Below are 25,260 nucleotides of genomic sequence, written 5' to 3' on the forward strand. Positions count from 1 at the left end.
TTATCATACATAACCGCACAGCAATTTATATAAATTTCAGTCTGACAGGGATTTGTCATACTGCAAAACATAATGATTGCATTTTATTACATTACGCTATATATGTAAATACAATTTTTGACTGTGTTGAAGCACATAAAGCCCTCATCACGGTTGTCCTGTCTGTTAACATGAGGCGACAGGACAAGCATGATATTCACGCATAAAGATAAGTAGATCTTTGAAAAATATTCAACTGTCATTTATTTAGGAGGCATTTATAGCCTCTGACTCATGGTGTGGCACTGATTTTATGCCCTGATGGTGATTTGACATATTTAAAGGTACAGAGACATCCAAGCTTTCACAAAGTCTTCAAATGCTGCTTCGCAAGCTCTATAAAGGTGGAAGCTGAAACGGTAAACTACCAGTGCTCCTGGGGATGGGAAGCTACGGTTGACCTCTGAAGCCTAAGGACATGTTGTCTGGGTCAATGACAGGCCACTGTCTGTCTCCACCTCCCTTAGCTACCAGTCAGTGGTAAAGGCATTATCTTGTTGTGTTAGTTGCTTTGATGGGTGGGCTTGGTTTGATGTGACTGTTGGTTTGATTTATGGCTTGTTTTAGACAAAGTAATGAGGTGGCACACCTACAAATGGTCCCAAAACAGCAGCTGTTTCAAATCCTTTTAATAAACAATGGAGCTAAGTTGACCCCCTTTTGGCCCTTTAACTACTATTACAGCTTGGTTTAAGATCAAGGAAAAACTTTGGGTGGTTGAATCAGCAATATTTGGTGAACAGTTTTGTTTAATTTGACCTGCGAATAGTTTTCTTCTATTCTAGATAAATCCTCTTTGACAAAATGACTTTAATTTGATTAATTTTTGACCAAATACTGAGGAAAATGTGGGTCTTATTTGATTAAAGAAATATGTCTGTCAAATTATTCTTGTTTTAGTTTGATCAGCTACTTACTCCAGGAAAGAACTAAGTTGTGAGACCAAGGCACTCGTACTGTAGTCCTTGACCAGGTTTCCTCAGAGGTAAAATATAAAATGTTTAAATTTGTTTTGAAACCAATGTGGTTTAAAAAAATGGCTAAAATAAACCAAAAAATATGTAGATATTCTGATTAATATTGTCCAATCAAAAAGTCAGGAGTGAATTGCAATCCTTTTATCTAACTGGGGTCATCATCAGAGGTCATGTCACATCTTCATAATATCAGTGGATGTTTATCATCTACCCCTCTGCTTAGCTGTGTGCAGGACACTGGTGTGCAGCAACATTTATTGTCTCTCTTGTTTCTGTTAAAGTGAGGGTTTTTGATGGGGAACAATGATACATGGACAGTTCTGAGGTCAGCTTTACCCAAGGGCTTCCTGGGCGTTTAGTGATTCCTTGTTGACCCAGCTTTCTGTGTTAGGATTTGAATGAGTCTGGTCCTCTGCCAGCCCAAGGTCACCATGGCCTGCCTGCTCACGTGGCAGCTATTCAACAATGCCACATCCCCACAGGGTGTATGGATGAGATTTGATTCCTCATGGATGCTAGAAGCCATAGTGGTAGAGTCTGCATAAGCCCAAATAAGATTATCAGTATATTTTTAGTGTGTTTTGCGAAACCCTCGTGGGACTACTGTGTAATGATATAAGGGTAGTATTTGCTACAGTACCTTAAAGAGAGCATCTCTGAACATTGAACAACTTAGGACACCTTTTCAAAATATACACTCTTATATCCCTCTATGAATTTAGGCTGTGATGAAGGGTAACTGAAAACAGATCTCACAATTATGTTGCATTTTATCTAGTCCACAATGTGCTAAACATCAATTCTGCTTTGTTAGTGTAGCTGTATTATAACTGTTTAGAACACTGACTCGATTACTCGATTGTGATTGGTCAATCGCACAAAATTCAGCGGTGTTTATTTCTCAACAGACGATCGCCTGCTCAGGAATTCCTAACTGTCATTGGCTAGAGGGGCAATCCCTTAATGTACCAAGCTCAATAACAAATTGAGGCAGCTGATTTGAGTGGAAAAATATGGAGCATTTTCCGGACATTATTTTAGTTTGTTTGGAAAGAACAAAAGACTTGACTTGTGGCTGGAGAATAACATCCACAGCAAAAAAAAAGGACAAAAGTAAAGAACCATGCTGGACCGACAGGAGGAGCAATATTAAGGCCCCATTGACTTGAGGACACAGAGACTGACCAGACTGAGGCGGACAGACACAAAAAAACACCAAGAAAAACACAGCATGGGCGATCAACGTGCTAAAACACTGCTTGGTGGAGACAAAACTGGAGCAGAATTTTTTAATGTATGACGCTGAACGCCGAAATCAGCTACTGCGGGACTTTTATCCATTAGTACAAAATAATGGCGGTAAACCAAACTTTGTCACCAGCTACATCTCTCTCAGGTCTGGGATATCCCGTCACTTCTCCACATTTGACATGATTTTGCTAAATATCTGTAAAGAAATAAGTTATCCTGCCTGCCGGCCTGTGCACAGTGAGAGGCGGTTGCTATGCAACGTACATGTTTACTTTCAGAGCCGCTGCGCAATGAGGTTGGTGACAGACGAGAGTAGGCTCAGTTTAAATTGTTGAAATATGTTTTAATCACTATTTTGCGTCACTTCATTGAATGCTTTCGTAGTAAGCCGTGTTCTAAGCGGGATAATGTAATGTTTGTGCCCACTGAAAAGTTTGTCTGGAGCCCTGAAATGGCAAATGAGATGATCAGACTAGTAGTTAAGGCTTTCTTTCATCAGAAACATGCATATTTATTTGAATCCTAATGCTACGGCCTGCTATAAAGTTGGATAAAAGATACGTAGTTTGCTAGAGATAAAATCTCTTCTTAAGCTTATTATGTTTGTGACAATATCAACGTACTGTAAAGCCGACATGGAATCAAAAATTGTGAAATGAGATCTCATAAGATGGGATTTGGGTTTTTCAGCAAGAACATCTTCAAGAAACTGACCTGTAAACACACTGGTTTAGGTGTAAATGATCATTGCGTGGAACTTCTATTTAATGCAGGTTATATCAGAGATGAACTGCGGTCATGCTATTTGGCAGCCCAACATTATATCCCAAGCTTTTACTCAATCACAACATTTTGGTCCGACTAAGATCATTACTGGATGCAGTGTTTAGGTTCCCTGTTGAGTTTTAGAACTCTCATCGAGCTGTTTTATCCGATGATTATGTCTCCCTCGTGTTGGTGCGTATGGGGGTAATGCACGGCTCCACTGATCGACAGGTGGCTTTAATATGCTGCAGTACACCAGCAAATGCAGGGGGGAGTGGACTATAAGCCGTTAAACATTCTGCATTTAAAATATTTAAAAAAAGAAATGCACTCAACACGTTTGTTAAAGGTCAAGCACACAAACAATACATTTTGGTTAGTGACACAAATGTAAACATAACTTTTGTTGTTTACAAGAATGCTCCCCAATGGCCCATTAAATAAGATTTTCCAACCAACAGACAGAATATGTGTGCGTAAATAGGCTCATACATATATACAATCATCTTCAAGGCAAGGACTAAGGCCTAAGATGGTGACCCATTTACACTTTGGTGGCTGATTTGTGTTTCTGAGTTGGATTCTCTGTCCACAAATGTTCTGCCAAGATTTCAGGCCTTCGTTTCTCCTGTTTTTCTCCTGTCTGCCGACAACATGGTGTTCATTTTGTCCCGCAGGAGACTTTACTGGCTGCCTCCGATTTGGCCTGCGCCCATGCTGTCTGCTTTGGCAGTGTAATTTCCCTTGACAAGCTGATGGTTAGTGTTCATCCTGCAGGCCGAGTCGGTGTATTTTGGTTTGTCTTTAGCTCGCCTGTCCCATGCTGTGATTCTGTCTGATTTGTCTTCACTGCCAAGGTCTCCACATTGAATCGGTATGATATGAAGGTTGGCTTCCCTGGTCTGTCCATATCTTTTTCGAAGGTGGTACTTGTTTCTGTGGCAGGTTCACATACTCCTACATGATCTGTTGTGTAATCCATGCACATAATTTCCCCACCACAGCGCTGCCTTGGCATAGGGGCATTAGTGTGCTTGCAAGATGGAATAATAAAATTAGCTGTGTGATAAATTGTCTTTATAGAATAGAAAATTGAATTTGTGATAACATATTTCATAATGTCGGGGTAAATAAGCTGTTTGTTTGGTTGTTGACATGATTCCTAAATGAATAAGGATGTCAGAAGCTCTAGGTTAAAGTGTTCTAACTAAAATCTTGCAGGGATGACTAACTATAGATTGACTTGCTTGTCTAGCAACATAAAGGCTACAAACAACCCAGAATGCAACACTAGTACACTCTCAGAAGAATTTCCTGCTGTTGTGAGTACGTAAATGTCTGGTCTTCAAATATAGTATTTCAAACTTTCTGTGCGTATATAAACATGTGGAATGGTTGCACCAGGTCTCTGACCTGCATAAGAATTCTGTCTTTTAAAGCTACATTTAAGCGAGATACATATCCATAGCTTATGTATCTTATTTTGTAAATGTGGCAAGTGCTTTAGTAGCTGACTGCTATAAATAAATGCTCATACAACAGCATGCAGGCTTTACGTGGTGTTGTTGGACGATGTGTTGGTTTTCAGAAATGATAAGCTCTCATCTGAAGATGGGTAGAGCAGAGCATTTTTACATCTAACTTATTAGACACTGGCAAAAGGAGAAGTGGCAGAAAATGATGCCAGATAAAGAAGATGACCAGCAGCAAAGGATGCCATCTGTATTTTAACCGCCATTTTTCAGGCAGATGCAAAGTGCCTTTATAGCCCATTGAGCTGCCTGGGCTCTCCAGAAGATCTACGTATTTTATTTTACTTATGCATTAATCTCGCAGTTAAAGATTAAGTGAGGTTGTTACTATTTTCCCCAAGTCTTAAAACCATGATTCGGTTGGAAAAGAGAGGGGTTACCTGTACCTATATTGATAATGAATCAATGTTGTTTTTAATACCTTCAACGTGTAGGGTTTCTGTTTCACTGCTCTTGGTCTGCTTTGTCACACTCTGTAATTGTCAGAGGATTTTCTAGCCTGCTCCAAACAAAGCACTGGCCTGCTTCAGTTCACGTAGGCCCTCCAACACACTAGGAGGGAGATATTTTGGTTTGAGGGCAGGTGGGGGATGGATAAAAAAGACAACAGCAGACGAACCCAAACACAGACTTAACCTCCTACTTTCTCTGTCTCTGTTAAAAGCAATTGTATGTTCACTGTGCTGCAAACCTCCAGTGACTTGCTTCATGCAGAGGAGTGCTCATCTACTCAATATTTTAAAAGGAGAAACTCTTAAAGTGGGTGTCCTAGCATGTGATGGAACTGTGAGGGTGGACAAACTAATATGTTGGCAAAAATGCAGCAGTAATTAGTGAAAGGAAACTGTCAAGTTTTGCAGCTTTGACAGAAGTTGAGAAAAAATGAAACCTTTGAGTTAGTTGCTGGGCTTTTACTGCAAATATTACCAGAGAGAAACGGAAACCAATTAAAATGCTGCCTTGTGTTAAAATTGTAATTTTAAAATGATATTAAATACAGCATTTCTGAGAGTTTGTAATATCGCTAACAGGATGAGAAATGTGAAGATTTAAGAAAGCATAAAATGGCTATGTAAGCAGACAGAAGGCTAATGATGCCCTGATATGATGCATGAGACACTGATTATGAGGATGGAACACATTAAAATATTAGAATCAAGGCAGACCTTTTTTTTTTTTTTCTTTTCCCTAATTTGCACATCTAATTTTCAACTTGTCAGTAAGATCTCTCTGTGTCTTCTCTTTCAGTCCTGTGTGCAAAGAACCTGGCAAAGAAAGACTTCTTCCGTAAGTATAGCCTATTTTTACATGTTGCTATTCCTGTCCCATTCCCTCTCTTGTGTATTAGAATGGGCTTTGTCAGCAATGGCAGCTTGCTGGCTTTTGAAACCATGCTGTAAATGAAGTCCCTTAGGAACTGCCTGTCTGTCATATACACCAGGAGGCCTGGCACGCACAGGGACCCACCGCTAATCTAACTTCTAGTAAGAGGCACCAGGTCTGCTGGTATGGTAGCACTAGACCAGGGGTTCTCAAGCTTATTACTCAGGGTATCTCTGACTAATTTTTATTCAAGGTCAGTGGTCCAGCACGATTGGCAAACAAAATAACATTTGATCAATTAATTAACTTCACATCTTTTGGGCCAACAGGAAACTGTGGCAGACAAGGCCCAGACAGGTAGTCCATATTTCTGTCTGACTCAGGCATATTCTTACAACTGCATTTAGTTGTATAAACTGTGTCCTAGAGCCACATTTTGTATATGCAGTTCAGGAGCTGATAGCAAATTCTCTGGTGTAATGTTAAAGCGTGAACTCAGTAGCAGCAACACACAACACTCTCCAACACTTAACGTTGCCATGACAACGACATCAACTGTAATGAGCCACATTAAAACCACATTAATCTGGGAACACATTTATTCCAGCCAAATTAGTCTATTATTGTTTAATGATTTAACTTACTTTAAAAAAATATTTGTTTTTTTTTTCAAAGTGGTGAATCACCATTAAACCTGTTTACATGTGGAATGATCCAAACAGGTGTTTTTGGAGCGTTCCACAACTTTCGCAGTCTTTCGTTTGCCCCTGTCCCAACTTGTTTGATGTTGCTGTCATTCAAATGAGTATATTTCAGTAAGAATGAACTAATTATTATATTATAATAATATAATGTAATTATATATTATAATTATTTTTGTTTTATTCTGTTTTTATTTATGTTCAACACTGTGTTTTTTCATAACTTATTATTTAGTTCCACTGACAAGACATTTTTTCAGAAAGAAAACCCCTAAGCAACACACACATTTTAACTTAATTGCCAGTTATGGTCATGGTAAATGCAATAAATTGCAGCAGTAGCAGGGTATTTTCTTAGTAGTTTGGTTCTCCAGTATCCTGAAAGTCATGGATACAGACAATAGCAGGTTCATTTTTGTCTAATACGGACACACACATGTTTACACACAACCACAAAAAGGGATTTCCCGCTAAAGCATAGGGGTGACTGAACAGGTTTGACTTGTGTGTGGTATCGGTGCCCAGAGGTATATACACTGACACATTTAAAATTCCTGTACACATAGTCACACCAGGAACACCAGGTTAACTCACCAAAAAAGAATCCCTTATGAGATTTCCAACTGAATGTGAAAATACCTGGCTTATAGCTGTGGAGTAGAGTAAAGCTCGAAGCCCAAAGGAATAATGTTGCTTATGGACAGCAGTCAATAATAATAAATACAAAAAGAATGCGCCACTGAATAAAATCTTCATCTTCAACTTCAATCAACTTTATACGTGCAATACATACAGAAATACATGAAAAACACAAGTACACACGTTAACACTGTCACTGTCATTCTCATGCAAAACCATCACAGAAAACAGCGGGGGGAAAAAAGCCACAAAGTAGGGGGCGCTATATAGCATCCGCAGCTATTAACAGGCCAAGTCACATTTTGTTTACAAGGCCTCTGCCTTATGGAAGAAAATTAAACTCATTGTGCAGAGAGTGCTGGTAGTCCAGTAAGCACATAATGTTTCATAATATTTTCCAGCAAGTTTTTGTTTTTCACCTTGAGGTTGTCATTGCAAATGTTCAAATGAGCCCATTCAATGAAAACGGCATTGAACACTTTCAGCAGAGACTTGTCAACTTCTGAGCTTCCTTAGCGATCTTTGGCTTGCCTTTTTTATAGACACAAACAATGTTGTCATCAAAGGTAAGCAAAACGGAGAATCTAGTTTTTAAAAAGTCTCTCATAAGCTTTCATTACGAGGCAAGTGGGCACAGGGTGATAATCATTTAATGACTTTATTGATGTGACTTTAACCACTGGAACCACAGTAGAGTCCTTCCAAAATCTGTGTGCCTTTTGCTGTTCCAAAGAAACAAAGTGACAGTTGTCAATGGCAGCTTTTCATGAGTTTAGCCCCTGTGCTGTCAGAACCAGGACTTTTCCTCTTCTTGATAAGACTTAAAGATTTACATTCTGTGACTTTATCAACTTGGATCTTATAGCCCTTTACCCTGTCTCAGAGCTCAGAGAGTTCATTATAAAGTTGTGTACATCAAACCTTCAGTTACATGTATTTAACTCATCTGTCAGTTCAGTGTCAGACATATCAGAGCACACCACACTTTCCTTTTATTCTGCATTCCAGCCATACATTTGATGCCTCTTTAGGCCACCATTCTAAGGTGAGCCTCCACTTTGCCTTTATACTTAGGTTTAGCTAATTTTATCTCCTTCTTGACACACTTCTGGACATCTTTTTCAGAGTTCTGCCCCCCTACTAAAAGGTTAGCTTCTTGGAATTCAGTAGTTGCTCAAGGGATTTACTAATTCAAGGTTTATAACTAGACAAGATTGTACACATTTTATGAAGAGTGACCCTTTTTTCACAGTAATGTATGATACTGTGTCAGTGGGTTTGTTTAAATCTGCACATGATTCTTTTAAAAATGAATCCTGTACAAAAACAGGGATTTAGTTTCTGAATAGTCTTGAGACCACTTCATGACGTCCTTGGCTCTGTTCTGGTTAGAGGCAGAATCGGCCAGGAGGCTGAACATTTGTGAACAATAGTAATGATCAGAGGTGCCTGGAGGAACTTTGCAATAAGAGTTGCAGTCTCCCCTCGTGGTCCCATAACAAGGTTAATCAGAGGATATACCCTGCAAACGCTGCATCACTCTAATGATGACTGATGTTGCATTATCCACACTTGCTTTAGAATGGATATAGACAACTGAGATAAATAATTGTGGAAATTGTCACGGCAGATAAAAAGAGCACAGAGAAAAAGTGACTGTAACTCAGTGTTTCACAAGCAACAACAGTAAACACCAGCAGGTGTTTACATATAAACACATGCCCCCTCCCTGTGCTCAATTATTAGGGTCTCAATCCACTGTCGAGGGCTCTTGAAAACCTTTGATTTCATGATCTGAGGTGATTTTGGTGTAAGTGAAGACGCAGGCATTCCTGTACACTGACAGAAATCTTGCCCTCACTGTTCTTCTGTCTTTCTACATTAGTGAGCATAATAGACGGCAGGGGTATGCTGTGCAGCTGTTGTCTCTGCAGTCTCTGGTGCACTCCTCCTTCTCTTCCTCACCCAAAAAGTCCTGGTTCTAGTAGCGTGCATTCCAAACGCGGCCCTTCAAAATGACCAGCTGTATGACAGTGCCTGAATCCGTTTCCGCGGTGCCAGAATCACAGCACTGAGTGAGAAGTTCTCGGCTGTATTTGAGTCTGTGAGGCTGGTTGTATTCCTGCAGGCCAAAGACGGCCATAAAAAAGACCAATATCACAAGAATGAACAAATCCCTGTTCTGCAGGCAGGGAGTATCAAACAGACAGACTACAGAACAACAAAGCAAAATAACAAACAAAGGAGACTGCCACTGCGGGTCCCCGCAGGTGCAGCTCTCCAGCTACAACTGCCCTATGTTTATTCTACATATTGCTGCACTTGCACTTCCTCTCTTTGCTGAGTAGATGATTCAGACATTGGATTCGCTTAGAAGCAGGCTTTGTCAACAGTCTTTGCTCGCCATGCCGTGGTCACTAAAACAGATGTGGAGTTGAAGAAAAGAGTCTTCTACTTCGCCAAACAGTTTGTTTAACCTGCCTGTCCTGCAAGATGTTTGGAGAGGTTGTTCAGGGCAGTTGTTCCAAACTTTATTAATCAATTTTAGAAAGAGTAACTAAAAGCATGTTGAATAGTGAGGTGACCAAGAATCAACCATCTGACCTGGTTTCATGACACTGCTTAGACAACAAGTGGTTATGCAAGAAATGGTGAAAATATGCCCACTGCATATAACAGACTATTAGTCTTGTTAAAGCGTGAGAGAGCAAGTGTGCAGAAAGAGCTGGAATGGAACTTAAAAGGTGCTTACGTAAAGTAATAGTCACCATTCACAAATTTAAGTTGGCAGCTGTAGTTGTATATATTTTACTCGTAACCATAAAATTACACAAAACCAGAGATACACTTGTTTCTGCAATGTCATAAAAATAGGGCAAATGGGGGTTGAGTATGTCACACTGTCACATATTTCTTCCATGAAAGCGGTATAGGTGACCTTATTAGGTTAGTACACTTGGCTAAACACAGTTTTTTCACTTGCCTCTGTCTGCCTTCACAGGGTTGCCAGATCCTTTTGCCAAAGTGGTGGTGGATGGCTCAGGACAATGCCACTCTACAGATACTGTGAGAAATACGCTTGACCCGAAGTGGAACCAGCATTATGACCTGTAAGTCAACAGGATCACCATGGATCAGTGTGAGATGATGCCTCATTAAGAAACAAATGCAGCAAGCGTGTGTGTGGAGTTGTGTATGAGGTCACCCATCACCTGAAATTTGAAACAGCCCATAGAGATTATTGTTGTCACAGAAATGCAACATACTGGTTTTGCTCTCTAATATGTCTGTGTGTGGAGCTGCTATGACAAGTGTTTCAGGAATGTAGATGAGTCGCCTCTTTACTGTGTGCAGAAACACCCACCTATAAAGCTTATGAGCTGTTTTTACATGTCTACAAAACATCTTGTAGAGTGAGATTTTAGACATTCCGTATCTCAGTCCACACCAAGACATATGCAGATTTTTTGGGGGGGCACAACTCATTGATATGAATTCCGTCTTTCTTAAATGAAAGATTCTTCCCGTTTTGGGTATTAGAAGGGTTTGCTAAATAGTTTTGCACTCCTGAATGTTTTTTTTTTTTTCCCCCAACCGATGAAAGTCTCCTTTCGTTTTCTGTCAGGCTCAAAAATCTAAATGCAAATCATTGGTATTTCAAACTAAATCAAACTATGAATAATGTAATGGGTGATGTAGAAGGAACAAACTTCCTGTGTGGTGATTATTGTGCCCTCAGAATCTATGGACTACAAAAAGGATGACTATTAAACTCCATATGTGCCCCTTTGGCACAGTGTATTTGACTCAGTGGCAGTGGCAGGCGGGGTGTTTTCATCGTGGCTGTGTGCTATGAATGTTCTCTGTACTGAGGTCTGTGTCGACAGGCCGTTACAAGGAGTGATCACCGCAAAGGACCCGCTGGCAACAAAGCTTATGTGGTGGTGAGAGATGTAGGGAAACCGTGGTAGAAGAAGAGGAATGAGGGAAAAGGAAGCCTGATAGAGTTGGAAAGTTGCAGTGGGGAGAAAAACAGAGCCATGAAGAGAATGGGAAAGGGAATGCACTGAAGAATTAAAAAAAAAAAAGAAAGAGGGTGAATAGTTGTAAGGTGGAAATACTTCGCTACCTTGGCATTCTGCTATTTTAAACAGATCAATTGTGAAAATGAAGTTAAAATTAATAATTTAGGAAAAAAGCAGCAAAAATATGTTACAATTAGAGCTGCTGTCATAAGCTGATGAATCAACTGATCAATTGACGCATAAGTTTTCATGATGGTTGAAATTTTTGAAGCAAAAATGGCAAAAATTCCATAAACCATATCTTCTCAAATGTAAATACTATGTGGTTTTCTTTGTCTTCTGTGATAGCGGACTGAATATCTTTGGATTTTGGACAATTGGTCAGACAAAACAAGACATTTGAAGACGTCACTTTGGAATCTGGGAACTTCTGACAGGCATTTTTCACATTTTATAAACCAAATAATTAATCTGGTTTCCTGGTAAATCAGTATTGGAAATAATCATTAGTTGCTGCTTACTTATAAGTCTACGTGACCATGCACATATGGCTGTGCTTTTGCTCAAATCATTGCAGTATAACAGCAGATACAGCTTGACTTTCTGCACACACTGTTTGCAATGCTTCTTGTGAACTGTCAACATCAACCTCAGATCCCCTCTTTCTTTTTGCATAATTCTCTACCCCTTGATCCCCACCCCCTCAGAGGAGTGTTTCCCACCAGAGACCCCTGGCCTCTTCCCCGGTTCAGGAAATGACTAGCATGCCACTGAAAGCAGATGGGAGTATGAGCTTGGCAGAGTGCCAGCTCGGCACACCCCCATCTCCAGTTTTCGGAGGTGGGGTCTTTTCCCCCATGACGCTGATCCTGCAAGGGGCCTTGATACTCTATGATGCATGTATTTAAAAAAAAAAAAAAAAAAAAAAAAAAAAACTGTGGCTGATGTTCTACGATTCACATTTGTATTCTGTGCAAAAAAATTATAAGGACGCACAGACCCAGCCAACTTTTTGAAAACATTATGTTGAAAGTTCATGAACTCCCAAAAGTATGTAGGTCTGGTTTTGGCAAGTTGCCTCCTCATGCTTGGCCTCTATTTTCCAGCCTTTTCAGTTTAACTTTTCACATTGCTTTGGCTAGAGGGTCAAATTCGCTCCCTCTGCCTTCACTCTATATTAAATGCTGTACATGTTGTGCTTTGCATACCATGTCCCCTCTTGAGAGCCTGTGTTATCTTCGGGCATACTGCCTGAACAAGATTTGGTTTGTCCCCAGTCACAAATTGTTGAATGTGCCAGCGGCACTAGCACTGCTACAGTAAGTTTCTACTCTCCCTATGGCTGACCATATTAAAAATTAATTGCTAGTTGGCAAGTTGAGTCTCTTCATCACAACCCACACATCACAAGCCTTGGAGGTCTGTATGGCACAAAGACGATATCCGCATACGGTATAATCAAAAAAGTGAGCAACTCCAGACATTGACTGGTTGTGGTTTAACCTGGGGAAGATTTCTCTCTGCTTCATTCCTGTCTGCAGTGAGTTGGCAGAGTGCTAACATGGGTTGACACTGGAGAGAATGCTAGCAGAAAGCAATTATCTATCTCTATGCCTGGAACTGGGTATTGTGTTGGTTGTAGATTTAATAAGTGTTTTGTCTTTCTCAGTCATGGACAAAGGTTTGCTGTACTTGCTAAGTCCTGTTATTGCTTAACCATATTCATAATTTTCCATTATGAGGGAAGGGGAAAGTCTTTGGAAGCATATGTTCAAAAGTGGAAGAAGAGAAGTGAAATTGTGTGGTTGGTTTGATGTATCAGCAAGGTAATAATCAGGAAGAACAAGTTACTTGATATGGATGAGCCAGAGCTGTAGAATCTCCACTCTGATTTATTTTTGTCTTTTTAGATGTTAACAGCTGAAGGCTGTCCAACATTAATATGAAATATATCCAGTTTTTGATTTCCCAAGCTAATGTAGTGTACAGTATGTTCCCTGGCAAAAAAGTTTGGAAGTCCTGCAGGTCTGGATTTAGTATGCCCTGGAAAACTAATCTGGATTTGACCCAAGAATTTTCCCCCCTCCACTGTTGTTGTCTGTAGGATTAGGAGTGCTAATCCTTATTTTTGTTGTTGCCGCAACCATCATAATGTAATGTGGCTGTGTGAGATAGAGATTGTTTCTAATGGTGTTGTCTCTGTGCCTGGCCACCACCATTTAGTAGTTAATCATACTGGAGTTTCGATAGCTGTCTGTAGCAATGTTGTAATAATTACCTCAGTACCTACAATATTATGTCAGAGAAGACAAGGTTTCCTAAGACTGTTTTTGGCACAGTTTTTGTGAGTGAGGAAATAGCATTTCGTTCTCCCTCTTCTCTTATCCTCAGACGCTCAATCATTGTCTTGTCGGCTATTTCAGTTCTTTTTTTCCTTTTTTTTTTTTTCATCTTCACCGAGACGTTGCTTTGCACAACACACCTTTGCACCACACTGACCTGTTATTCTCACAAACACACTGTGTGAAGTAAAGCTCATTGAATGTAGAACACTATTAAGTCTCACCTTTATTGAAGAAGAAAATTGAAACTTTCTTTGCACAAAATGTGTGCCCCATTTGTCATCCAGTAGTGTTAAATGGCTAGAGTGAGATCGTAATCAACATGTGCAACAAAGAAGAGGCCTGGACACATCGTCATCTGCTAAGAGAGAAAAAATGAAAGTTCTGAGATGCTCACCTCCGTTACTGCATCCTGATTAGATTTTCAAGTAGTAACCAGAGACTGAACCACTGGGCACTTAAAAAAATCCACAACCCACACAGGTTGTAATTTGATTTCAGTGCAACAGTTTTCCTTTCCAAACCTATACATTTTGATGTGTTTAGTAGGGAAACCCCACTCCTTGCTAATGATACAGAGCAGGAATATAAAGCTTGGCATCGGTGTGGCAGCTAGGCTGTAATTGCGTGTGCGTGTGCGTGTGTGTGTGCGTGTGTGCGTGCGTGTGTGCTTGTGTGTGTGCTTGTGTGTGTGTGTGTGTGTGTGTGTGTGTGTGTGTGTGTGTGTGTGTGTGTGTGTGTGTGTGTGTGTGTGTGTGTGTGTCGGTGAATGTGCGATTGTGAATTCTGTGTGTTTACTGTGAGAGCTGTCTGGGTCTCAGACAGTGGTGGAACACTTCACCGGGACTTCCTCTGTTCTTCAACCACAACTAGACTGGCCTCAGCTGCACTATATCTGCACAAACACACAAGTTACTGTAAAATCAGCTAATCAGCCTCATTACACAGTCTGAAAGTTTGCACCGCAAACACGGTGTGCATTGTTCTCTTGTTGTCAGGGAGAGGAAGTTTCAATTTTTTGTCTGTATTTTTAGTCAGTGTGTTTGTTAATGTTTTAGAAAACTGTGTGTCACAGCTTATGATTTAATTTAATTTCCATCTTTCATACCCTGTGGGTTAATGAAAACCTGCTCTGTTCCTCGATCTTTGCGTCCCCGGAACATGCACACAAGCATACACCATATTTCAATGGGCCCTTTGAAATTCTATACATATTGTCAGCATTACGAACTACTCCTCTTTTCTGCCTTATTGACCAGTTTTCTTTCACCCCCTTTCTTCCCCTGTCAGATACATTGGAAAGGCAGACTCAATCACCATCAGTGTATGGAACCACAAGAAGATCCACAAAAAGCAGGGCGCAGGTTTCCTGGGCTGTGTCCGCCTCCTGTCCAACGCCATCAACAGACTCAAAGACACTGGCTGTAAGTCCTCTTTGTGTATAGGTTGTGTGTAGTGCATACTCTGTGTCTTTAGTCACACACTGAAAACCTTTGTATTGTTACTGTGGCCTTGACCCCAAGATGCCAGTCTAGCTTTTTAGTGAAGGGTGACTAGAAGGCTCCTCGTGAAATACAAAAGGAATAAATGGATAACTAAACAGTACTTGGGTGAGCCATGCTAACCTCTATTCGCACATACATGAACACACATCCTGCATTGATTTCCAACTGATTTAGACCCATGGCCACTTTCTTGTGAGCCACATTTGCGTTGTAGGCAGTACCAGTTAGTTACTGACACAAAGAAACTAAATTTTATGCTATGTACTACAGTTAACATTCTTTCCAATCATTCTCTTCCTACTTTCAATCCATCTTCCTGACCTGTCTTCGACAGATAATGATGTACTCAAAGCACCACACGAAGTTACATTTTGTTCCCCTTTTTTCATGTGTCTGACCTTTTTGTAATTTCCATTCATCCTTTCTACACAGTCATGCCCCACAGCCACTTACGAAGTTGTTTGTGTGAATGTTATTGGCATTTGTTGGATGCTTTCTTAACCAAACTGCATAGTTGGATACTACCATGAATGCAAGTAGTTGTAGTTTGATTGGCCCAGATGCTCCGAAATGTCACTTTTGGTTCATAAAGTTCACCCCCTGATCCACCAAAAACCACAACAGCTTCAGTGATACCACAAAAGGGACCTTGTAGGCCATGGAAACCCAGTGCCATACTTTTCTCCCTCTGAGTACCTCAGGACTTGCCCTTCGATTTACCCACAACTTCCAGAAACAGACAGTATAGGCTCCAGTTAAGCTCCAGACCAGCCACTTACTGTATAGCCAACATAGCAGAAATTATACTTTGTCGCTGCCACAGGAAGTAGACAAGGAGACATGATCTATGACAAGACACCAGTGTGCACATTATCCCATAGTCCCTGTCCCGTGTGCTGCAGACACATGAACAGTGCCCAGCCTGTGGTCTGGCCAAGATGTGCGTACAGACACACACACAGAGACATAAAAACACACAGAGACCAACATGAAAACAAACAAATGCACACACGCACACACACAGACAAACACGCACAAAGACTTTACTGGAATTGCCTGGGTTCCTAGAAATCATATTCATAGACATAACTCACTTTGTCATCCAACGCAAACACAGAGTCACACAAAACTGTTTCATTCCTGCGCACACACACACACACACACACACACACACACACACACACACACACACACACACACACACACACACACACACACACACTCTTGCAAACCAAAAGGGGATCTGGCATGATTGTGTAGTTTACTACAAGTCTGGCTCTGCACTGAGCTCCACTTCCTGTAGCATCGCAGACAGAAACCTCTAAGTCCCTTGCCCCACTTCTGAACCTATAAAGTCACACGCCACCACCAGTTTTTCAAAATGACTTCACTGACTACACATGTTAGTCTGCCTCACTTTGAACTCTGTTATTTACTTGTGTGTAGTATTTACAGTGTTGTAGTTTCTATTTATGTTCACTGATTGCAACACTGCTGATATAGTTTTTAGATATTCTTATAGACATATACACACACACATGCAGAAACAGATGTGCATAAGCTTAAGTATCTGATATTTAAACACACTCAGCTTTTGTGGGTCCACATGCATTTACTTGTATGTCTTTCATTGTATCAGACAATGTCCCTTGCTCTGACGAATTGAATGGTGTGGCGAGGGCTTGTGGTTAAAGGTCTGTAAATGTTCTGTCCCTCTGTTTCCCTCTTCTCTTATTTAAGAGAAAAATCTGCTTACTATTCCAGCCATGCAAGGCTTAGACCATCGCTGTTTAGTCTAGACACGTATCCGGAACAGATGCACATGTGCACACGCATGCATACTAGTAACAAGCAACAGTATAGGGTTGTTTAGATTTGCTTACTCTATACTTATAGACAAACCATTTTATGTGCATACAAAATCATGCAGGCAAACCAAAGACACAACAAATCCAGTCTCACTTTGGTTTCAGTATTGGTGCATGGGGAACTGGGGCATCTCTTTATCTCCCTTTCTCTCACTCGTCCTGCCTCTTCTGCATATTTCCCTTATTGCTCCTTATTTTAGTTTTTCATTAGCCAAAGGCCCTGCAGACACACAAAGACACAAGTTGCATTGTTAATAGCCACCAATTGCTGTCACTCCTGTTGGTCAGCTGGACTGGTCATGCATAATTTTCCCTGTGGGATTTAGAGTGCGTGTGTGTTTGACAGTGGGGGAGAGTGAGAGGGAGTCTGCTGAATGTATCTGTGTCTGGATCTTGTTCAGAGTCTTCCTGGGTTGTGTTTCTGTGCTGTCTGTGTCTGGCAGTGCTGTCCTGTGCTGAACAGACAATGAGTCCTTACTTCTCCAAAAACAATAAGACTGGTAGTACATTTTGTGTCCAAAATTTGTGATATATTGTGTCTCCAAATTTGAATGTTATCACACAAAATGGGTGAAGCTGCAGAGGCGTTTCTTGTGCAGCGTAGACTGTTCTTTTGACATTTTAGAGGCACATTGCGTCCTCATGTATTTTATTGTATTGTAGTTGTTACTGTCTATTTCAGTATATCCTACTTAAATTATGCATAGGAAAACAATTGATGCCCTGTGTGTTTGTAGATTGTGTAGATTTAATGAACAATGTGGATTAATTGTTGTAATTGGTGGTTAATTGGTGTATTTTCAATTAATTCAAATTTTCTCCATTTGACAATATTGATGGCTTAAACAAAATCATGGTGCCAAAGGTACAGGTCATATTTTATAGTTAATTGAACAATTCAAAACATTAAAGACTGACGCATACTCCTAAAGTATGCAAGAGACGTCTGTTTATCAATACAGCCCCCTTGGACCTGTTACACTGGACTTGTTACAACTTCCTCATTTCTTTCATTGGCACTGCCATGACACAGCAAGGTTGTCAACACAGACAGCCCCAGCCAAAGAAAAGGCAGTGTCATCTCGCAGAGATGTTGAACCAGGCTCAAATTTTACCACTTACAACACTGCAAGGTTTTCTGGCTATGCAAATCAAATATGTACAAGTCCACATTCCTGGTAGATGACTTTGTTATATGAAGAGGGTGAGTCTACTGTTTACCTTGTGATTGTCACGATGAAGGACAAAAATGACCACCTTTCAGGATTGTAACATCTTTCATTCTATTATAAATCCACTGTGCATTTTTGTGGTATCTTATAAGCTTCACAAAGTCACAGATGTGTTACTCAATGTGGCCTACTGCATAGTTCTTCATTGTCTCACTGAAGCAACATGCCCACACCAACACAGCTCTCTGCAGTTATTTTTTATTTTTTTTATTTCAAACGCCCTGTTACTCAGTGCGAAATACAACAAGTTGCACATCTGCTGCACCTGGATGTGTTCATCCTTATACATGGAGGCAGCTGCTAAAAAATCTTGTTTTTTTCTCACAGATCAAAGACTGGATCTGAATAAGCTGGGTCCCAATGACAATGATACTGTGAGAGGACAAATAGTTGGTAAGAAACACAAATGCTCAGACACACACTTTTTCAGCTGAACGTCACAATAGAAAATGTTATCATTGTTATGGTAAAGCCACAAGAATGATAATTAAATTAGGAGATGGACAGTTGAACTGAGTCATGCTAGAGGCAACTCTGAATATGTGGATGTTGCAACACATTGAAAACCCTAGAAGACACAAATTGACCCAGACTGCATCCTCTGTCTCAATACTCTGACTCAGTTCATTGTCTAACCACTGAGCCACAGAGTGGAATTTTTCTCTCTGCCTGTGTAATACAAAAACAGACAAATATATTTCATATCTGTTAACCACCAACAAAGTCTTAATTTTCTTGTTTTTTTTGCATTCATGTCAGAGGAAAAAACTAAATGTTACAAATCTGATGAAGACAAAAATACATGGAAAGCATTAGTGGAGCTGGAATCCACATACCATAACAACTTTACGTAATATGAAGAATGTACTAAATAATAGTCATTGTGCCACACTGAATAGGTAGAGGATGTTATTGATCTGCTGTCTTCCTTTGCTTTGTTAATGTGTAGTAAGTCTTCAGTCGAGAGATCGCATTGGCACAGGAGGGCCGGTGGTGGACTGCAGTCGCCTGTTTGACAATGACTTACCTGATGGGTCAGTAATATCAAAGGTTTCTCCCCCCAAAAAAACTGTCCTATTAGTCCACACAGTGCTTTGCTTTTCCTTGAAGACTCCCATTTTCCAGAGCTTTGTTGATTGAACTCTGTCATCTTCTCCATTAATTCCTTGAACTTTTTTTGCTGTGCAATCCATTTTTTAAAAAATGCATTTCGATGGTTTAACTATATGTACGTTGGTGATTCTCTATGTCAGCATGTTTTGTAGAGGCAAGTGTGTATGCATGATGCTTTTTTCTGACCTCCACGTCTTACTCTGTCATGAAACAGCTGGGAAGAGAGAAGAACAGCTTCTGGAAGGATACAGTACCTAAACCACATCACACGTACCACGCAATGGGAGAGACCTACCAGGTACATCTGCACACAAACTGCTCACGTCCTCAACTGCAATGTCAAATAATGGATAATATTCTGAAATGTCAACCATGTTAAAATCACACAATCCTCAATCCTTCTACTGCCTACCTCATGTATAGCCGACATGCTGATGTAATGCACAACAAACCATTAAAAAAAAAAAAACATTTTGTGTGTGAGTGTGAGTGTGTGTGTGTGTGTGTCTGTGAGTGTGTGTGTGTGTGTGTCCTACTCACAACATAACAATAACAGTCAGTCAGATATCGCTAATGAGTGAACTGCTGTCAATTTCCTCAGCCTCCCACCACAACATGTGTACGGACGCGCGCACACACACACACACACACACACACACACACACACACCTAAATAAAATAGCCAGCCACTCAGGCAGCCAGGTTTTACTTGGACCCTGTTCTCGCAGGAACAACTGTCGCCTTCCGACTTGGCCTAGATCAGTGGAGCCATTACCAGAATAAGCAAACAAATAGCACAGCACCCCGCCCCCCCCAGTACCTCACCTACTCTTACTACACTTTCTAGTAACCCCTAGGCAGCATAACAGAGGGAACAAGGGAGACCACCAGGAAATGGTTAAGAGGTGGGTCATTGAGGGAAGTGAAAATGTGTAAGTTGAGGAGGAAGATGAGCAGGAAGGGACTGTGTAGGAGGAAGAAATGATTGAGGAGATAAGTGAGGATTAAGGACTATGGTCGCTTTTTTTTCTTCTCATTTTTCGTCTTGAATATGCAACAGCAGGCGTAGTAAATACCCTGTCAAATTTGAAGAATTGTTTATGCCTTATTTAAAACCTCATCTCTAGGTTATGTTTTAACTAAGTATGAAAAGGGAGCATTCTTACTGTACAATTGTCACATCCAGCCCCAGCTTTTTTTTCTTAAACAGACTGTAGTTGTTTTTACTACTCTCCCAATTTTTCACCGGCCCATTTCACTGCTCATTACTGTCGACAAATGTAACCTGGTCCATGAGCTAGTTGAGAGAGAACACATGGTAGGTGTAGAAAGGGAAAAATGGCTCGGACACTGGAAAGAAGAGTGATATAATGTGAAGGAAAGACCAGGGACAGTGGAACGAGAGGTGGGACATAAGTGAGGGGGGAGAAAGAGGAAATGAAAAGGAGGAAGAGTATGTGTGAGGGGGAGGTGGGTTGTGGGTCGACAAACAAGGGTCCAAGGTTTTAGATAGCAAAGGCATCAGTAACTCTGGACAGCCAGACAGTGGTCAGACATGCCACACACACACATACAGATACAGTAAGCGTTAGTAAGCCAGTCTGTCTCTGTTTGTGTCTGCTTATCAGATATCTGTAAGTCCTGCACTTCAGTAGCACTCAAATCCACAAAAGATTTTACTGTAGGACTGTGTGTTTGCTTTTATGCAACCCATAATCCTCCATATCACTTTAATCTTAACCATAACCGTGAAATTTATTTTTTTCCTCAAGGAATAACACAAGCCATATTCCAGTAATTATGCTGTGCCTGTGTGTTTGTCTAGACATCACAAGAACAAATAAACCAGCTACACCTACAGTATGACTTAACCCATAGCATACCCATGTGTTATAGCACCTAAAACACACACCAACGCACCTCATTGCACCCTCCACACGCGGGTTTCTATAGCAATGGCCAGCATACATGAGCCTGTATAGATTCACACAGTCCCCTCTTTCCCAGGCCGGCATCGGAGTACTCCAGCCCATCAGGGCGTCCGCTGAGCTGTGTGGTGGATGAGAACACGCCAGTGATGACACCTGTTAATGGGGCAGAGGCCAGTGGCCCGCCGGGTGAACAGAGGATCCAGGAGAGACGGGTTCGATCGCAGCGGCACCGTAACTACATGAGTCGAACACACCTGCATACACCACCCGACCTGCCAGAGGGTTACGGTGAGAGACACAGCAGCAACACATGCACGCGCACATGCATATATATTCTTCGCTAACTGCGTACCATTTGAAAATTCAGTCTGATAAAGTATCAAAAGAGTGGTATGGTCTCTATAAATTGTTGCAGTTTGTATCTATTTTCCTCATTTTTGAGCAGTAAGGACACCGAGGTAAAAGAAAACTAAACAAAACATTGTTTTGATGTCATATCATGTCGATACTGATGATGTCAGGGAGTGGTTTTCACCTAGGACACCAGGCGAGTGCTTTTCTAACTGGCTGGTACATTAGAAAGTCAGCTGTAGCCATATTGATTTCTATAGTCAATATCAAAAAGGTAAACTGAAACCCCAGATGTAACCCACAAAAAAACAAGACACACAGACACACGAGACATGGTGAGCTGCTCCATGGGCTATATCTCGTTTGTAGCCTGGAGGCAGTGATGATGATGATGATGATGATGATGATGATGATGATGATGATGATGAGAATAAAGTTTAAATGTCATTTATATCATCTTCTTTTCTCTCTCTCTGTCTGTCTGCCTGCTCTGTCCTTAGGCTGTTACTCACACTTTCTCTACTAACCCCCCTCCTCTTCCACTTTCCCTCCTCCCATAGCACCACATCATGACAACTGTAATCAACACTTGCGCTGAGTTAATATCCTCTCCTCGGCTCTCCTCGGCTCTCCTCGGCTCTCCTCTCCTCTCCTCTCCTCGGCTCTCCTCTCCTCTCCTCTCCTCTCCTCTCCTCTCCTCTCCTCTCCTCTCCTCTCCTCTCCTCTCTCTCTCCTCTCTCTCTTGTCCTGTCCTGTTTGCAAACACTTTCCAGTGTTGGAATGTTTTGGCTTTACAGACTGATATTCCCACAGCGAATAGAAGGAGGGAAACCACAGTATTCATAGCTTGGTGTTTAGCTCAGAGAAAGCATTGAAGGTTGGCTATTTTTTACGTCTGTAATGCTTAAGCTGTCCTGACTCGCGACATGCAAACGCATTGGGAAAATAATGCAGAAGCTACACAACTAAATTTTCCAACATCTGAATCTTTTTTTTTTTCTTTCAGAAAAGTGTACTTTTCATACTCAGCCACAGTGCACCCCACAATACCCACAGAGTCTGTAAAATAAATTATTCTTTTAAGTGTGGTGCTGTATGCCAGCAATTTAGAATGGCATTGTTGGACCAGTGCCCCCTTTAAATGTCCTGCTGTGTCCACTGAGGCTGGCCAAGGTCGGACAGAGTGAGTCACTGATGCCCAACAGCTAGCGAGCGTTCTTCCTCAGCTGAACCCTCTGAACCATGGGCTGGGTGTGGTGAGAGAGCGTGAAAGAGAATGAGAGTGAGTGTGTGAGGGGAAAAAAGAGAGGGAGAGGTGGGTAGGAAATGAGTTGTGCCAGTAGGAAGTTGTGGCGGGGGGGTAGTGATGGATTAGCGGGTGAATATACACACATGAACACCACACCCTTTGCAGCGTACACACTTTGTGCCAACATTCACACACTCTCCATTCATCCATGAGCTGGATGGAACCAAAGAGCCAACAAGCCAATGATGAACTGTTGTGTTCTGGTTTCTTTTTGGTGTCCTCAGTTCCCTTATTTGTTTACGGTATGTTATATTTGTGGGTTTGGAATGAGTGACAGCATTTTCCTTTCCATTTCCTTTGGTTTTAGAGATTAATAGGAAGGGATGACTTTCAGAGCACACACCAACCTTTAAGAGAAAACAAGGCAACTAGGATGCATCAAGGAACTCTGTGCAAGGAAAAACACTCATAGAAGTCTTTGATAAATTTCCCACAATTTTTTTCCCCTCATCCTCTTGGGAGAGACCGACAGGAGGCTGGAGAGGAACTAATTGATTACATTGGCGCACACCTTAAAAACCCCTGTCCCTGCCGTTTGCCTGTCACATCAATTATAAGCAGACTTCCCCTTTTCCAAAATACACAAACTCACGATCCATGCTTGTACCCACCAGGACCAGATCACAGAACAGTTTCATGCTTGTTTCAGTGCTGCTTTTGCATTTTTTTACATGTTAGCTCCAATCAGTTTTCTCTCTGTTTTAGAGCAAAGAACAACGCAGCAGGGTCAGGTCTACTTCCTCCACACGCAGACTGGAGTCAGCACCTGGCATGACCCCCGGGTGCCCAGGTAACTGCTTTGTGTTCATATTTTGTCTTTTTATTGTTTAGATTTTTGTGTCTAGATGTAATTGTAAAACACACTCCATATGTTCCTTTTGATAAATGTGATTAAGAGTTATTTATTTAAGCAGAATTATCTCAACAGCAGATTGACTTATACACGTGATAAGTGCTGCAGTGCTGACATTCTGTTTTGTTTTTTTAGTTTTTTTTTTATCCTAATATAAAACCTGACATATATTCCCAAACCTGACACAGCCAAACTGGATTTAACCTAATTTATCATGTAATTGCGCAGGTTTGTGTTCAGAAACAGTGTTATTGGTCAATTTTCAGGCTCAAGTCAGGGTCAGCCAAACTAGTGACCCCTGAGTCCAATGTGGAGTTACAAGAACATTTTTAGACAGATGTTGAGGTGAACACACCGCAGGCCAGTGGTTCTGCATTCAATCAAACTGATTCACCAGCTCTCAATAGCCCACAAGGTAATTCACCAGAGATTGCAGTCAGTGCTATTGCGTTACATTTTTGGCCAGGTCTCAATGTAGCTGCTACTCAGCAATGAAGCTCATGCATTTCGCGTCCAACTCACAGCAGCAACCTCTGGGTTTGTTCATTTTGGACAGAACTGCTAAAATGACCCAGTATGTTGTGAGGAGGCATGTGCTTTGTCCCTGAGTAAGGTGTCCTCACTTAACACAAGGACAAAGTATTCACACACTCACAGATACAAGCACATGTCCTCCTACAGCGTTGTTCCAGATCAGAGCTTATGGTTCTACTGATGGAAACGTCATTGTACAGGAGAGAAGAATCAAGAAATTAGAGCAAGTACTTTGTCAGAAGGATAAAGGCAATGTTAATGTCGTTGGTGGGTCTGTTGAAAGCTCTGGTCTGGTGTTCTGAAAATGCAGGAAATGAAAAGTCAACGCACAACGTCATGTAAACGATGATGTCAACCCATATTTCATCACTTACCCCAGCACCATCACTACATTTGTTCTCAAAAGGATAACATTTATTTACAGTTATTACATAAATATCAATTAATAATGAAAGATTTATTGAGCAGGAGGTGAGGTTACATTGAACTTTAGAAAAGCAGCTTACAATGCATCAGTTTTCTCCCATCTGAGGCCAGTCAATCATGTAATAGTGGGATGATCAATGCTGCTCGGTCAGCAGGCCTGTTTGTTTCATGCAGCTTGTGTATATGTATGTCATTATAGCTTCATTTGTTTTTGTTTTTTGGGTTTTTTTTTTTTTTTTTCTTTTTTCAGGGACCTAAGCAATGTGAACTGCGAGGAGCTAGGCCCGCTGCCACCAGGCTGGGAGATCAGAAACACAGCCACCGGCCGCGTCTACTTTGTCGACCACAACAATCGAACAACACAGTTCACAGACCCGCGACTATCTGCTAACCTGCATCTAGTACTCAAGTAAGAGTAGCAATCATTTATGCGTTCGAGCATCAATGAGAGTAGGATTAGTTTTGACCGATATGAGTTTTTCAAGGCAAATTAAACAATCGTAGTGCACACAGTAGCACCCAGCAGCCACTCTTTGTTTTTGGT

The 25,260-nt window shown here is 41.1% G+C and overlaps 2 protein-coding genes and 1 pseudogene across 2 annotated transcripts in view; 2 read left to right on the forward strand and 1 right to left on the reverse strand.

The window, feature by feature from the left end:
* Nucleotides 1–25,260, reverse strand: part of LOC121604361 — a 235,730-nt pseudogene that overhangs the window by 117,367 nt on the left and 93,103 nt on the right.
* LOC121604362 (histone H3-like) overlaps nt 1–25,260 on the forward strand; it is a 610,603-nt gene that overhangs the window by 108,830 nt on the left and 476,513 nt on the right. The window lies entirely within an intron of this gene.
* LOC121604338 (E3 ubiquitin-protein ligase SMURF2-like) overlaps nt 1–25,260 on the forward strand; it is a 62,332-nt gene that overhangs the window by 18,074 nt on the left and 18,998 nt on the right. The window contains exons 2-10 of the mRNA XM_041933832.1: nt 5,813–5,851; nt 10,229–10,337; nt 14,885–15,018; nt 18,527–18,592; nt 19,149–19,233; nt 19,527–19,610; nt 21,320–21,531; nt 23,609–23,693; nt 24,967–25,125. Coding sequence (XP_041789766.1) covers nt 5,813–5,851; nt 10,229–10,337; nt 14,885–15,018; nt 18,527–18,592; nt 19,149–19,233; nt 19,527–19,610; nt 21,320–21,531; nt 23,609–23,693; nt 24,967–25,125 — 973 coding nt within the window. The remainder of the gene's footprint in view (nt 1–5,812; nt 5,852–10,228; nt 10,338–14,884; nt 15,019–18,526; nt 18,593–19,148; nt 19,234–19,526; nt 19,611–21,319; nt 21,532–23,608; nt 23,694–24,966; nt 25,126–25,260) is intronic.

The sequence above is a fragment of the Chelmon rostratus genome, chromosome 3 (assembly GCF_017976325.1).
Source record: "Chelmon rostratus isolate fCheRos1 chromosome 3, fCheRos1.pri, whole genome shotgun sequence".
NCBI classification, from domain to species: domain Eukaryota; kingdom Metazoa; phylum Chordata; class Actinopteri; order Chaetodontiformes; family Chaetodontidae; genus Chelmon; species Chelmon rostratus.